The following is a 12,248-nucleotide window of genomic DNA, read 5'->3' as shown; positions in this document are numbered from 1 at the left end:
CGACTCCAGGTGATTCTGCTCCGACAGCTCATTCCTAGTCAAGGTCACCCCCTGCGTTGCTCCAGGTAGCTGGAGCTCCATCATGTGTGGTGGGCCAGCACTGACTGCGGAGGACGCGCTGCCTGTGCTACAGCTTATTGCTGCGCAAACACAAGAGACTTTTCCTTCATCCCACTCTTTTCCCAGCCCCATAGCACCTGGATGTGATGCTAGAGTGACAGCAGCCTTCTCCATCATCAGCATTGCTTTTCCACCCCAGCTCTCCCACGGAGATCAACAAATCTTTTACCATTGATATTTCCCTTTTATTTTTCCCTTTTCTGTCCCCTGCTGATAAACTGCACTGCTGGTTTTGCATCCAAAGTTATCCACGAGGCAGAGATCGTTAACCTTAACGAAGGAGGCTGGTGCCAAAGCAGCGCTGGGCACTCACCACATCATCCCATTCTGCTCGAGGGGCTGCTGGCACTTTAGGGCGCTGCCGACTGGTCTTGTTACAGCTGTGTAAAGATTAAGAAACCATTTTAAAGTTGGACAGTTTCAAAAAGGCATGTAGACCCTGCTTGTGGAACTGAATGTAACTTTGTTTTATTTCTTTTTTCTTCTTTCTCTCTTTCCCCCTTGCCGTCCACAAACTAGGCTAGAATTACTTCTTGGCCAAAGGAAAACCCAGGCTCCTGGTTCAGTGAATTCAAGCGCGGTAAACTGGTAAGATGCATCTTGGTGCTTTCTGTTGTCTTTAACCCATGTCGTATTTTACAGAGTAAAATGGCTCGTTGGCCCAAAGAAAAACCTTCCACATGGTATAGTCAGTACAAGCGGGGGTCGTTGGTAAGTGGCTAACCTTGGCCCTCGGGTCTGAATCAGAGCGCGTCATCTGCTTCGGTATGGCCAGACCTGCTGCACTCTGCATGCTGGACTAATAACCATCACCAGTTGTAGGAAAAACATTTAAGGTGGAATACTGAAGAAAAAAAAAAGAAAGAAACGAGCAAACGAAATCCAGTGGGCATGCTTTTTTCCATTCCGCTTCACTGGAAACGTAGGAGCAGGCATCCCACGTGAGGGTGCTACATCCCACGGGAGAGGGCTGCATCCCACAGAAGAGCTCTTGCTGTCTCCTGGTCAGTTCCCATTGTGGCAAGGACAAACTGGGTGTCCCCGTGCTGCTGTCCCCCAGCAGTTTAGCCTTATCCCGGGATCCCCAATGTGATGTTCCAGCCCGCAGCGGGGCATGGTGCTGGTCCCCAGGCTGAGGGGGTGAATCGGCACATCTGGGGCAGGTTTTCCCCAAAGGATGGATTTAATCTCCCACACTGGAGATGGGCCACATCGAGGGCTCCCATGTCACCCGCAGAGCTTGGGAGATGTCAAGGCATTGGTTTAAAGGAAGATTTCAAGCCATGTGTGTTTGCCAAGCCTGGTGGCCTGGAATTTGACTTAGTCACAATTAAGGATTTTTTTTCAAGGGACAGAAAGGTCAAACAATGTTTGATGTCAGCAAGCAAGAAAGACAGCAACACATAAACCTGAGAAAGAGCTCTAGTATTTTGTTGTGTAACAGGTTATTCATATTGTAGGTGGATCATTCCCACAGAGCCTGAGCTTTGGTCGGGAATGTCAGAGCATCCTTGTTGGAGCAGCAGCTGATTAGTGTAAGCCAGGTCTCCTTAAGCAACAGAAATCTCTCCCGTGTGTATCCGTTCTTGTAGGATTAACGGGATGCAGATAATGAGCTCAGACAAATCAGGAGAATTAGGGAAGAAGGAAATATTCAATGGATAAGGACCTGGCCCTGTAAACTGGAGATGCTCCAATGTACAGTGCTGAGCTGCCTCGTGCCATCCCGCTCTCCCCAGGGCAAAGGTTTCGTGCAGTGCCCCAAACTTCCACCTTAAAAGGCAAACAACAACAAGAAAAAGTCACCGTGTTGTTTTCTTAAGCCACATTTCATTGCCACTAAACACATTTTGCTGTGATTCTGCCCACAAGAAGGGGTATGGCTTGCTGCAGCTTTTCTGCTTCATGGAATACGGCCGCAAAGCCAAAGCTGCAGCCTCGGAGCTCCTTGGAGGGAACGGCTCATGGCTTAATTACAGAGCACTTCTTCAGTTAATATTACAAGTACCTCCATTTCTCTGCCTTTTTTTCTTTCCAATCTGTTAATCAGCTACATTAGAGGCTGGATTGCCAACCTAGAGCTTAGGGTGTGTTTTTTTTAAATAGGAATTGCAGTGCTACTTGGAACCCTCTGTTCCATCTTTCTGTGTTGCTGTTTTTTTGCTTTTTACCTGTCCTGCACTTTCTGTTCAGAAAAAAGCCACCAGCACGTAGAAGACCCACCTAAGCAAACTACTAAACTGTTAAACAGGCAAGCCATACAAGTAAAGTTTGAGTTTTCTAAATTTTTCTTTATTAAAGTACCTCTCATTTTGCCCCAGCCATGAGATTGCTAAATTGGGGAGGCATTTTCTGGGACCCAAGATAGTTGCAATCTGGGTGCAGATGGGTGGGATGACTGAGTTTGGGTTCCCCTCTGGGTGCATTGTTGCTCCTGTTACTGCATGGAGAATGTCCCTGGTGTCCTCCCACGCAGCCCCAGTGTGGTCTCTTGGGGGGGCTGAGCCCACAGGGATCCCCGAAGCCGGTTACTCAGCACTGCCGAGGGCACAGGTTGCTGATGGGGGATTTCTGTACGAATCTCAGCGTTTGCACGAGTTGTGCAGCCCTGAAGATGCTTGCTTTTTCTTCTGAGGCTATTTAAAGTAAGGAGAACATAGTAAACATAAAATACAAAGAAACAATCTTGTTTGATGCTTCCGCGCTGTCATTAATCAATGACACAGAGTACTTGGAGCTGATTTCTTATCATTTCTCATGATGCGGCCAAACCGCATTTCGAGGGATAAAAGGATTGCAGATGTTTCCTCTGGACTCTGCTTTCCTGCTGTGTATGTGACACACAATTCCCAGTAGCTCTAACAAGGCCCGTCACCCATCCCGTCCTGTTATCCTTCACAGCTGTATGGCATCTGCCATGGTAATATGATACTATCACAGAGAAAACAGGAAAGGATTGATTTTTGCAGGACTCTTTTCCCATGAGCGAGCCTTATGCACACAAGCAGTTCCTAGTGGCCCCAGTTGCAAAAAGCTGGGGCAGGTCTTCATAGTGAGACCCCGTAACCAGCAGTCAGGCTCCCAAAGCAAGCACTGACTTGAAATAAGGACAAATGAAATAAGAGAAGTGGGTCCTACGGATCAGTAGTGCCATGTGTCATTGGGTAGTTGGCATTTTGTGTCCCTTTCCTTCCACGTCCTGGTGGTTTTCTGGCAGCTCTCCTGCTGGCATGCGTGGCTTTCCCATGGTCAGTCATATTTAACTCTCAGGAGGACAGTGCAACAGTATCCTGACAACCGGTTGGTATATTTATGCATTTTTATTATCGTTTTACTCATGATTTTATTATCTGGTTTTTAATCTCTTCTACTGTTTGCAGCTTGCACTGATGTTCCGTGGTACCTCGAAGAACACTACGCTGGTTGTCTACCTTCTGTTTTTCTCTTGGTCATTTCTAAAGAAACGCACTGTCTGTAGAGGACAGTAGCAAACAGCAGTGCTGGTAGCTTGGCCATGGCTGGAAATGCCACCTGAAATTAGTTTATACACGCAAACTAGCTGTCCCCCTCTTCGCACTAAGAGCAAAGATTGCTTAAAACTTGGTGCGTTGGTGCCCAAGAAAAAGTGAATGGGAAATACCCCAGTGCGTGCAGAACAAAATACCCACAGCAATCAGAAAATCATGTCCAAAATGGTAGAAGAATGAATCCCCAAACCCTTACAGAAATAAGTGCTGTCTTCTTTTCAAAAGCTGGAGTAGTATGCTCTCTATTGCCTTAAACTTGAGATATATACCCCCAAGTTTGCTTAGCACTGCACATTTTTGCAACCAGGGCTTGAAATGCCTGTTTTTTTTCTCCTCCTCCCCTGTGTTAGCCTTAGTTTTTTAGCTCATGGGCAGCAAGAGAAATAAAGTGCCCTCGGTAGCTGTGGCCTGGCTGCAGGGGGACCAGAGCATCCCTGCAGCAGGAGCAGCATCTGTGTCCCCATGGGGTGGTGAGACTGTGCTGGGTGACAAGGACGAGTGAGGCTGGTGGTCCTCAGAACCCCCAAACACGTTGTGCTACCCCTCACTGCCCAGTGTTTCCCATTCTCCGCTTCTCACAGCTCTCCTACGTGGATTCAGACGGGAACCCCATCGGAGTGGTGCAGATGACTTTCCTCCGGCTCCTGAGCGCCTCAGCCCACCAGAACATCACGTACAACTGCTACCAGTCCGTCGCCTGGCATGACGCCACCACCGACAGCTATGACAAGGCCATCCGCTTCCTGGGCTCCAACGACGAGGAGATGTCCTACGACAACAACCCCTACATCCGAGCCACCCTCGACGGCTGTGCGGTACGTGGGCAGAGCTGGGCTTGGCCTGTCCCTGCAGAAAGGGACAGTGCTGGAGGTGTCTGTCCCCTCCCCTGGTTGCCCAGCACTGTTTGTCTCAGAGCAAATCCCCTCCAAATTCCCTGTGCCTCGTAGCTGCCTTGAGGATTGTCCCCAGCATGGGAGGCATCGAGCTTGCTCTTCCCTTTGCTGGGAATACATAATTCCACTTAAGGTCAGGGGAAGCAGCAGCACCTCTAGAAACCAGATTAATTTCTTTTGTTTCTGGCTCTGCATAAAGAAAAGGACCTACCTAAAACCACCGTCTGCTTTTAAATGGCCCCCATTGCGTTTGCTCCTACTCTTTTTACTCATTTGGGACAAGACAAGTGATGATGCGCAGTTGCATATGAATTTTGCAGGTGTTGATAATTTAAGTGCTTTCAGAAAGTCTTGGAGGCAAAACATTAAGGGTTTGGTATTGGCTCAGAGCTTTGGGCATCACTTCCAAACCAATGTGCCCCAATCCTTCCTCTCCGCTAGAGACCTTCCTACAGGCTGTAAAAAAGGAGGTAAAATGTGCCAAGGGAGTTGATTACAGCCTTGCAAAAGGATGCTCTGCATCTCCTGTACTGTCTCTGGCACCCTAGTAGATCATTCTTCCTGAACCGCAGGCAGGATGTTTAAGATTGAGCTCTACCACATGAACAATGAGGTTGGGCTACCTGATTTTTGGGGTGACCACAGAGGTCCTGGTCAGACCTGCACTCTGGCCGTGATGCTGCTGCAGCCAGCACTGGGTGGTCCCCAGGGCTGATGTTCGGGTTGTTATTTGAATGTGGTTTTCCTGATCTTACAGCCCTTTCTCAGCAGCTGTGATATAACCTATTCTTCTGAGGGACACAAATCAGAGGGTAAGGCAGAGCCAAAAGCTGCTCCATAAATTCACTTGTTTGTGCAGCTTTGTATGCCCTCGGGTGCACTTCTGCTCCTCTAATAATTATTTATATTTTGGAAATAACTGTATGGCTACCAGGCACGATAAAAAGACAACATCACCTTGTGAATTCCATCAAACTTTAAATGTGATCTTTCTCGGTAGTGCTTGGATAATAGTCTAACTAATATATTCAAATTAAATCGCTCATATTTGCTCAACAACCCATGTATATCCTTGGGGAGGCAAAACAACTACACCACAGCCACAACAATTTTACCAGGCTCCTGTTCCAGCCCCGAGATGTGCTGACAGCAGTTTAATGTCTTTTAATCTTTGTGGCAGCAGATTCTGCTCCAAAGTCTGGGCTCAGAACTGGCATCTCCCAGGGGTTTGGTCCCTGGTCACCATCCCCCTCAAGGTGATGCTGTGGGGCAAATGTGTGTTTGGGTGCCTCTAATTTAGCTCACAAGATACCTGGGAAATAGTGTCACCGTATTCCCAGCTGACTGGTGAATCGTTATTTGTGATAACTTGCTGTTGTTGGGCTGGAGGCATCGCCAGAACTCCTCTTTCTCCCTCTTGTCCCCATCAGGCAAAGAAGGGCTACCAGAAGACAATCCTGGAAATCAATACGCCCAAGGTAGAGCAAGTACCTATAGTCGACATCATGTTCAATGACTTCGGAGAAGCGTCACAGAAATTTGGATTCGAGGTGGGACCAGCTTGCTTCATGGGCTAAGAGCCACCTGAAAACTAGTCTCCAAATGAGCAACCTCGTAACCTCATTGCGCCATTTAATTAATTAAAACAAAACAACAAAAAAAAGAGGAGTTCCTTGTCACATGCACGTTCTGAAACTGGACAGCGATGGGTTATTTTTTTCCGTTTCCTTTCGTTCCTCGTTTTACCCGAGTTCCTCTGTGCCACCGAACCGCCGACCGAGGGGACCGTTCCCGCCACAGACGCAGAATCGCATGACCGACCGCCGCACGCGTGGCCCCACGCCCTGTCCCCAAGCCCTGTCCCCGTGTCACCGCCACCGCGCTGCTCCACGGCCGCCCAGCAGACCCCACCGCCATCAAAGACAACCTCTTCTTCTTGCCACGAAGCGATAGCGAGCGCTTGGCTCTACCTTAGCGTGCGTGTGTTTGTTTCTAAGGAAAAATGGAAATAACTTGAAACTCCTGTGTTCAGCTTGACGTTGAAGTCCCGGCTCCAATCCAAACCCCGCTGAAGCCCATCAGAGGAATTTCATTGATTTCCATGAGATTCGGATCAGCTCTAGCAAGTTGACATCGTGGCCACTTCCAGAATTTTTAATATCGCTGTTGAATTGTGTAATTCTACGTTTTAGAAAATTCAACCCCCCTGAATTTGAGAGCTAAAAGTCACCCTGGGCATCTCTTTCCCGTGTATTAAAGGTGCTTATATTTTTATATGTTTGTAAGTAAATATTTCTATTGTATATTATTTTAAATGTTGAAATGTCTTCTGGCTTCAAAACATGCATGTGACCCTGTCTGGATGAGAACCACCACCCTTCCCACCACCAGCCCAGCCCGGTGTCCACCTGGGAACAACGACGGCGACTCGTGTCCCCAACCCTGGATTTGGGGCAAACCACCCCCCGCAAGCCACAGTTGCCTTTTGGAATGATTCGCTTCAACATAAAGAAATTAAAGCCACTTTTAAACGAGATTTCAACAAAATCCTCACCTACAAGCAGGATCCGCTTTGACTCTCTGCCTTTTTACGCACTTGCTTACCTTAACGTAAATGTTTTAAATTAATTCTTCTTTTATTTTTCCTTCAGCATTCTTTTAAAATAATAATGATAAAAACTCCATTCCCAGTGGCAGGGGAAATCCATTTGTCCTCTATGAATACAAAGCGTAAAAACAAAAAGAAAGGAAAAAAAAAAGGTGCTTTTTATTTTTACATGTCTCTGTGGTGCTATCTATTTGAATAACTTTAATACGACACTGGTGGTACCCTGCCATTGCCCATCTCCTGCCAGCCTTTGCTTTTTAGCCACTTTCAACACAAACTGAAGGCTTTTGCTACAGTCTTTGATTATAAATGCATGCCGCCTTCAGAATTTGTTATGTAGAAGACCCGCTCCTTCCCTTAATTGTATTGCGGTAGCTTAATACGGTCCACATAGAAAGAGTATTAAATGTGCTTACATCTTTTTTCTTTTTCCCAAAAATATTCATGCATTTGATGCGGTGGTAACCATACCAGATTGTACTCAGTCGCTGAATGTTTGTGGTGCTAATTTATGTGTTTGTGGGATGTCCTGACGCGATGCCGGAGCCGTGCGGGTTCCTGCCGAGTGCTCCCGGGAATCTGCAATGTTCCTGCTCTTCCCACGCCGGCTCTGCCAGGACGCCTTGGTTTTTCATTCTTGTTTCGTGCAGCGTTTTCAGCTCGCAACCTGCTGACACCATCGTCTTTTTCCGTTTGGTTTGTTTGTTTTCTCCCTGGCCGTTTTCCTCGTTTCGATCTCTCGGCTGGAAAATAGATGTTGCGGGATGCGCTTTTTATTATTATTTAGCCTGGAGCGTTACAGCGATGCTTGAGCCAAGGGGGGTCTTTCACCAGAAAGGAAAAGACATCACATTTACTGTGAAGAAAAGCCTATATATGATGTCTTTTCCCCCCCTCCCGCCCAAGCGGAAGGGAGGCAAAGCCGTGTGGTGCTTTTGGTCTGGGAGAGCCACATCCATCCATCCATCTCCCTTCTTCTGTTGTGTTCTCTCATATACCTTTTTATTCTACAAACTGCAGACTCCAGCAGCAAAGCAGTGAAAAGGAGTATTTAATAATATATAGGAGAGCTCGGCTTCTCCGTCACCTTGGCAAGAGCCTTGTCCAGGAACAGTGGGAAGGTCAGAAAACGTTGCGCATTCCTCTCTGCAGCAGATAAGCCATATATCGATGTCTGTACACACGTGTGCGTCTGTCCAGGTCATGTGATTCTGTTATACATTTTCATCAAGGGAGCTTTTTTCTTTTATTTTTCCTTTTATTTCTTTGCTTTAAGAAAATAAAAAAATCCTCTGTTGAATTCCACAGTGTTGTAATTGTACTGAGCTCCAAACTGTTCCGATTTCCCCAGACCACTTAGCTACGGTATATTGCAATAAAATTACTACTTGTATTTGCAGACATTCTTTTTGTGTAATTTTATTTCCCTCCTCCCTTAATATATATTGACTTGAACAAATGTTGATAAGAAAAATAAAACCTATGGAAAAAAAAATTTAGTACATAAGGCCCTTTTTAAAATATAGTGTCAAAAGACATATTGTACATTTCTTCGAAGTCCGATAAACATGTCATAAAATTTAAGTGTAATGCCCGTAAAAGCTATTTTTAAATATTTTAAACCTGTGTAATAAAGGAATAAATGTAATAGATTTTTTCAATAAATCAAGTTTACTGTTTCCACCTAAACCAACACGATGTGAATGTCTTCTTGAAGTTGGTTGCAGCACGATTTCCCCACGACCGCTCCGTGGAGCCAGAAGGTTCATCAGAGCAGCGGTGAAAGCGCTTAAAGGTAAATAGATACTGTAAAATAATAAACCCATCCGAGAGAATTTTCAGGCCTGGAATCTTTTGGTTTTTCCCCTCAGTGAGAATCTCAGATCAACCCAACAGTGCAAAAGCCCAACCCAAGGATTGTGGTTGCTGGGACTTGGATGAGAAGTTCAGACACTCACCAGCTCTCTGCCTTCTCCACCACGGCCACAGCGGCACCCCAGGAGTCTTTGCTTCAACTGCTCTTCCCACCCTGAGATGAATTCAGGGAAAATCAACATTTCTCCAGCTTCTTGGTGAGTTCCTCAACCCCAAACTCAGGTCTCGTCCCCAGGGCACTGCTGTGTGGATGTGCTGGGGGACGTGACGTGGGGACACTTCGCCCATCCTCTCCTCGTCTCCCACAGGTTTTGCTCCAGGGACTTGCAAGAAGATGACGGCTCCTCTGGAAACCCTTGTAAGAAATGGCTTCGTCCAAATAGATCCCTGAAATGCAGAGGTACCACAGCTGGGGGAAGAAACGAGTTGAAAAAATAGCTTGAATTACTTAGACTTGACTAGAAAGATTTAACTTAGATCCTGATGATGCTTCAAGGTGACACCAACCTCACCAGGGGAGAGTTAACTGAGCCTAGTCACGTTTCCCACAGCCTGTAAAAGCACCTGGGCAGGGGGAGGGGTAGCTGCAAGGTTACCTGTGTCTGCTTTCTTCTGCCTGTGATTTCTTTTCTTTTAATTTCCTAACAGTCAGAGGCTTCGCTAGGCTGGGATTTATGCACTTCTCTCTATTGAGAAAGAAGGTGAAGCCTGAAGAGTTTTTTCCCATCCAGTTACCTGAGCTGACCCCAGCATGAGGAGCTGTGTGTTTGCTTCCAGGCTGTTTCCTAAGGTAAAACCTGACTTGCTTTCTGCTGGCAAAATGGGAAATATTCCTTCGGGGTTTATTTTTCAGCCCCGTTCTGGAGGAAAGGGCCCAGGTCCCCGTGCCAGCTGTGTATGTTGGTTTGTTTCTCAGAGCCCCTTGGTTTGTGTCTGTCCTTCAAACAGCCCATGGTTTGGAAGAGAAGGCAGCTGGTGGTGATGGACACATTCCTGCTCCTCCTTGGGGCTGGTGGGGAAGGGGACGGGGGGTCCGGGGTCCCCGGACCATGAGGGGCAGCATGCTGGGGGTCACAGCTCTGCCATGTACCACTCCAGCCTCATCCACGCCGTGTGGGGACATGCCATGATCACACCCCGTTTGCTCTCTGCAATACACAACAGCTTTGTTTGGGATGCACCCTGCTCTATTCTTATCTCTCAAAGCAATGCTCCTCCTGGTTCCTTAAATACCTTGTTATCATGAGGCTGGTAAAAATAAAAATGGCTATAAAAGAAGTGTTGGCTATGCTTAAATTTAGAGACCAGATCCTGGGGTGCTTATTCCCTATGGTCTGGGTGATTTTGGGCAAACAACTTAGAAGAAAAACTGTGAAGGGGTGTTTTATTAAAAGTATTGAGCTTCCTTAGTGTGACTAAAGCTCTCCTGGAATGAGAGAAACAGCAAGACAAAGTGGGAGGCTACAACGAGAAGGGGAGAGGAATGTGCCTTAGCATGAAGAGAAAATGTAAAGCATCTGGTAGCATGAGGCTTTCACAGCATATGAGGCAAACTAAAGCTGTCGTCTTTGTTCAGCTGCTTTTTGTCCAGCATCTTCTCCCCAGACTTTTTTTTGTTAATGTCTCAATCAAAAGGCTAAAACTGATCTGACCCACAGCTCTGGGCTGGGAAGATGAAATAAAAACCCTTCCATGACTTTCTGTGAGAAACAGCAAGTGAGCTGGAGATGCCTCTTGGCACTTCACCATTACCTGTAAATTAAGCTACAGAGTCTCCAGCAAAAGCTAATACAGAGCAAATCAAATGTATCCCCTCTCTCAGCACCTCGCACAGGACCTGTGCCACTGCAAATTCATTGCTTGGGCTCTCCTGCCGGCCAAGCACTCCACCAGGCAGACAATTTCCAGATTTTTTTAAAGTATTTATTTGAAAGGGGTGATCTGAGCAGGACCGACGGCTGTTGCAGCAATGAGTCACATCAGGCTCATTCTCGTGTCACTTGGCACCACAAGCCTGGTGTCCAAGAGCATTGTGTCCCATCCCTCACCGGGGTTGGGGTGAAGGCAACACCCAGGACCTTCACCCCCAGCCTGGCTGGAAACTCTCAGCAAGGGGTCAGCTTGAAGCGGTGACAGAATTATCCATGCAAGGGCTGTCAGCTCTGCTGGTTCTTCTCTGTTTTCTTCCCATGTGTTTTTCTTACTTTCAGGCAAGAGCAACCTTGGAATCCAACCTGGGCTGATGTTCAACATCTGTCAGTCGCTGTTTAACCAGCGCTGCTCTCCTGACATTACATAGTGGCCCAAAACTGCTGAGCTTTAATGCTTTTCAAAGCATCTGTCTTAATCCAAGCTCTGATTTCAACCAGGAGGCACTACTTGACACTGGAGAGTACAAAAGTACAGCTCCGTGACTTGAGCAATGAGAAGAAAATGCAAAGTTTGAATACCAGCCCTGGCATTTGGTGGTTCCAGCCAAGTACCAGGATGCTCGATAGTCTGTGATGTTCCTGTGATGTTCCCTGGGCTGGTTCCCATCTCTCTCTGGAGCAGCAGGATGTTGTGCTGTGGTTAGCAAGGGGATGGTCACTGCAAAATCACCAATGCCAAGCTCCAGTCCATCAGGATTGTCCTGCAATTGTCCTTTGGATCGTTACATCCTTGGAAATAATTCACTTATAACTCATCCCTCCCTTGGTGCTTCCAGCTGGGGGAATGGGTGTCCCCTCTCACATCAAGGAGATCTTCGGTCCCAGCATCTTCTCTGAGCACATAATCAACCTGCTGGATTGGGGCTCTCACTGGATTTTCCCCATGTCACAGAACTGAAAGCTCGTTTTGCTTTTGATCTGCAAAGCAAGGCGAGTTTTAATGTGCTGTCATTTTATTTATGGCACTTATTGCCGTTTCATTTATTCCTTGTAACTTCTCTGGCTGTAGATGGTTTTTTCCATCCTGGGGCATCACGGCAGCAAAGTGATTTTCTCCAGGGGCAGAAACTCAATAGTTCAGACAGGCCCTGTGTGTTTCTACCTTCATAGCAAACAAAACTTAGCAATTTATGCCTGTATTTAATGGGTTTTCTCAAATAGCCCAGAGCAAAAATAAACACCCTGAAGAAATTAAACACGTGAAAACCTTAAAGAAAAAGCTGTTTTCTCCTTCAGAGAAAAGCCAACATGCTTGTTTTTTTTTTAAGAGATGCATAACTAAGAGAGCTCTGAA

General features: G+C 46.7%; 1 protein-coding gene and 1 long non-coding RNA gene across 5 annotated transcripts in view; both read left to right on the top strand.

The window, feature by feature from the left end:
• COL5A1 (collagen type V alpha 1 chain) overlaps positions 1-7,226 on the top strand; it is a 137,851-nt gene extending 130,625 nt beyond the window's left edge. For 2 of the 3 annotated variants that reach the window (XM_021279999.2, XM_065035641.1), the window contains exons 64-66: positions 640-708; positions 4,229-4,462; positions 5,971-7,226. In XM_021279999.2, coding sequence (XP_021135674.1) covers positions 640-708; positions 4,229-4,462; positions 5,971-6,117 — 450 coding nt within the window. In that variant the 3' untranslated portion in view covers positions 6,118-7,226. Of the gene's footprint in view, positions 1-639; positions 709-762; positions 832-4,228; positions 4,463-5,970 lie in introns of all 3 variants that reach the window. The other variant, XM_013370608.3, reaches the window with a different exon arrangement.
• A 1,813-nt stretch (positions 7,227-9,039) lies between these two features.
• Positions 9,040-9,810, top strand: LOC135575840 (uncharacterized). Of its 2 annotated transcripts, none has more exons than XR_010467175.1 (3): positions 9,040-9,220; positions 9,332-9,423; positions 9,672-9,808. It is a non-coding gene; the product is annotated as an uncharacterized LOC135575840 (long non-coding RNA). The 2 variants fall into 2 exon arrangements; XR_010467174.1 differs by having other exon boundaries at positions 9,087-9,220; positions 9,332-9,381; positions 9,672-9,810.
• The last annotated feature ends 2,438 nt before the right edge of the window (positions 9,811-12,248 follow it).

The sequence above is a fragment of the Columba livia genome, chromosome 19 (assembly GCF_036013475.1).
Source record: "Columba livia isolate bColLiv1 breed racing homer chromosome 19, bColLiv1.pat.W.v2, whole genome shotgun sequence".
Classification (NCBI taxonomy): Eukaryota; Metazoa; Chordata; class Aves; order Columbiformes; family Columbidae; genus Columba; species Columba livia.
The sequence above is the reverse complement of the archived record's forward strand: the minus strand, read 5'-3'. Positions and strand labels throughout refer to the sequence as shown.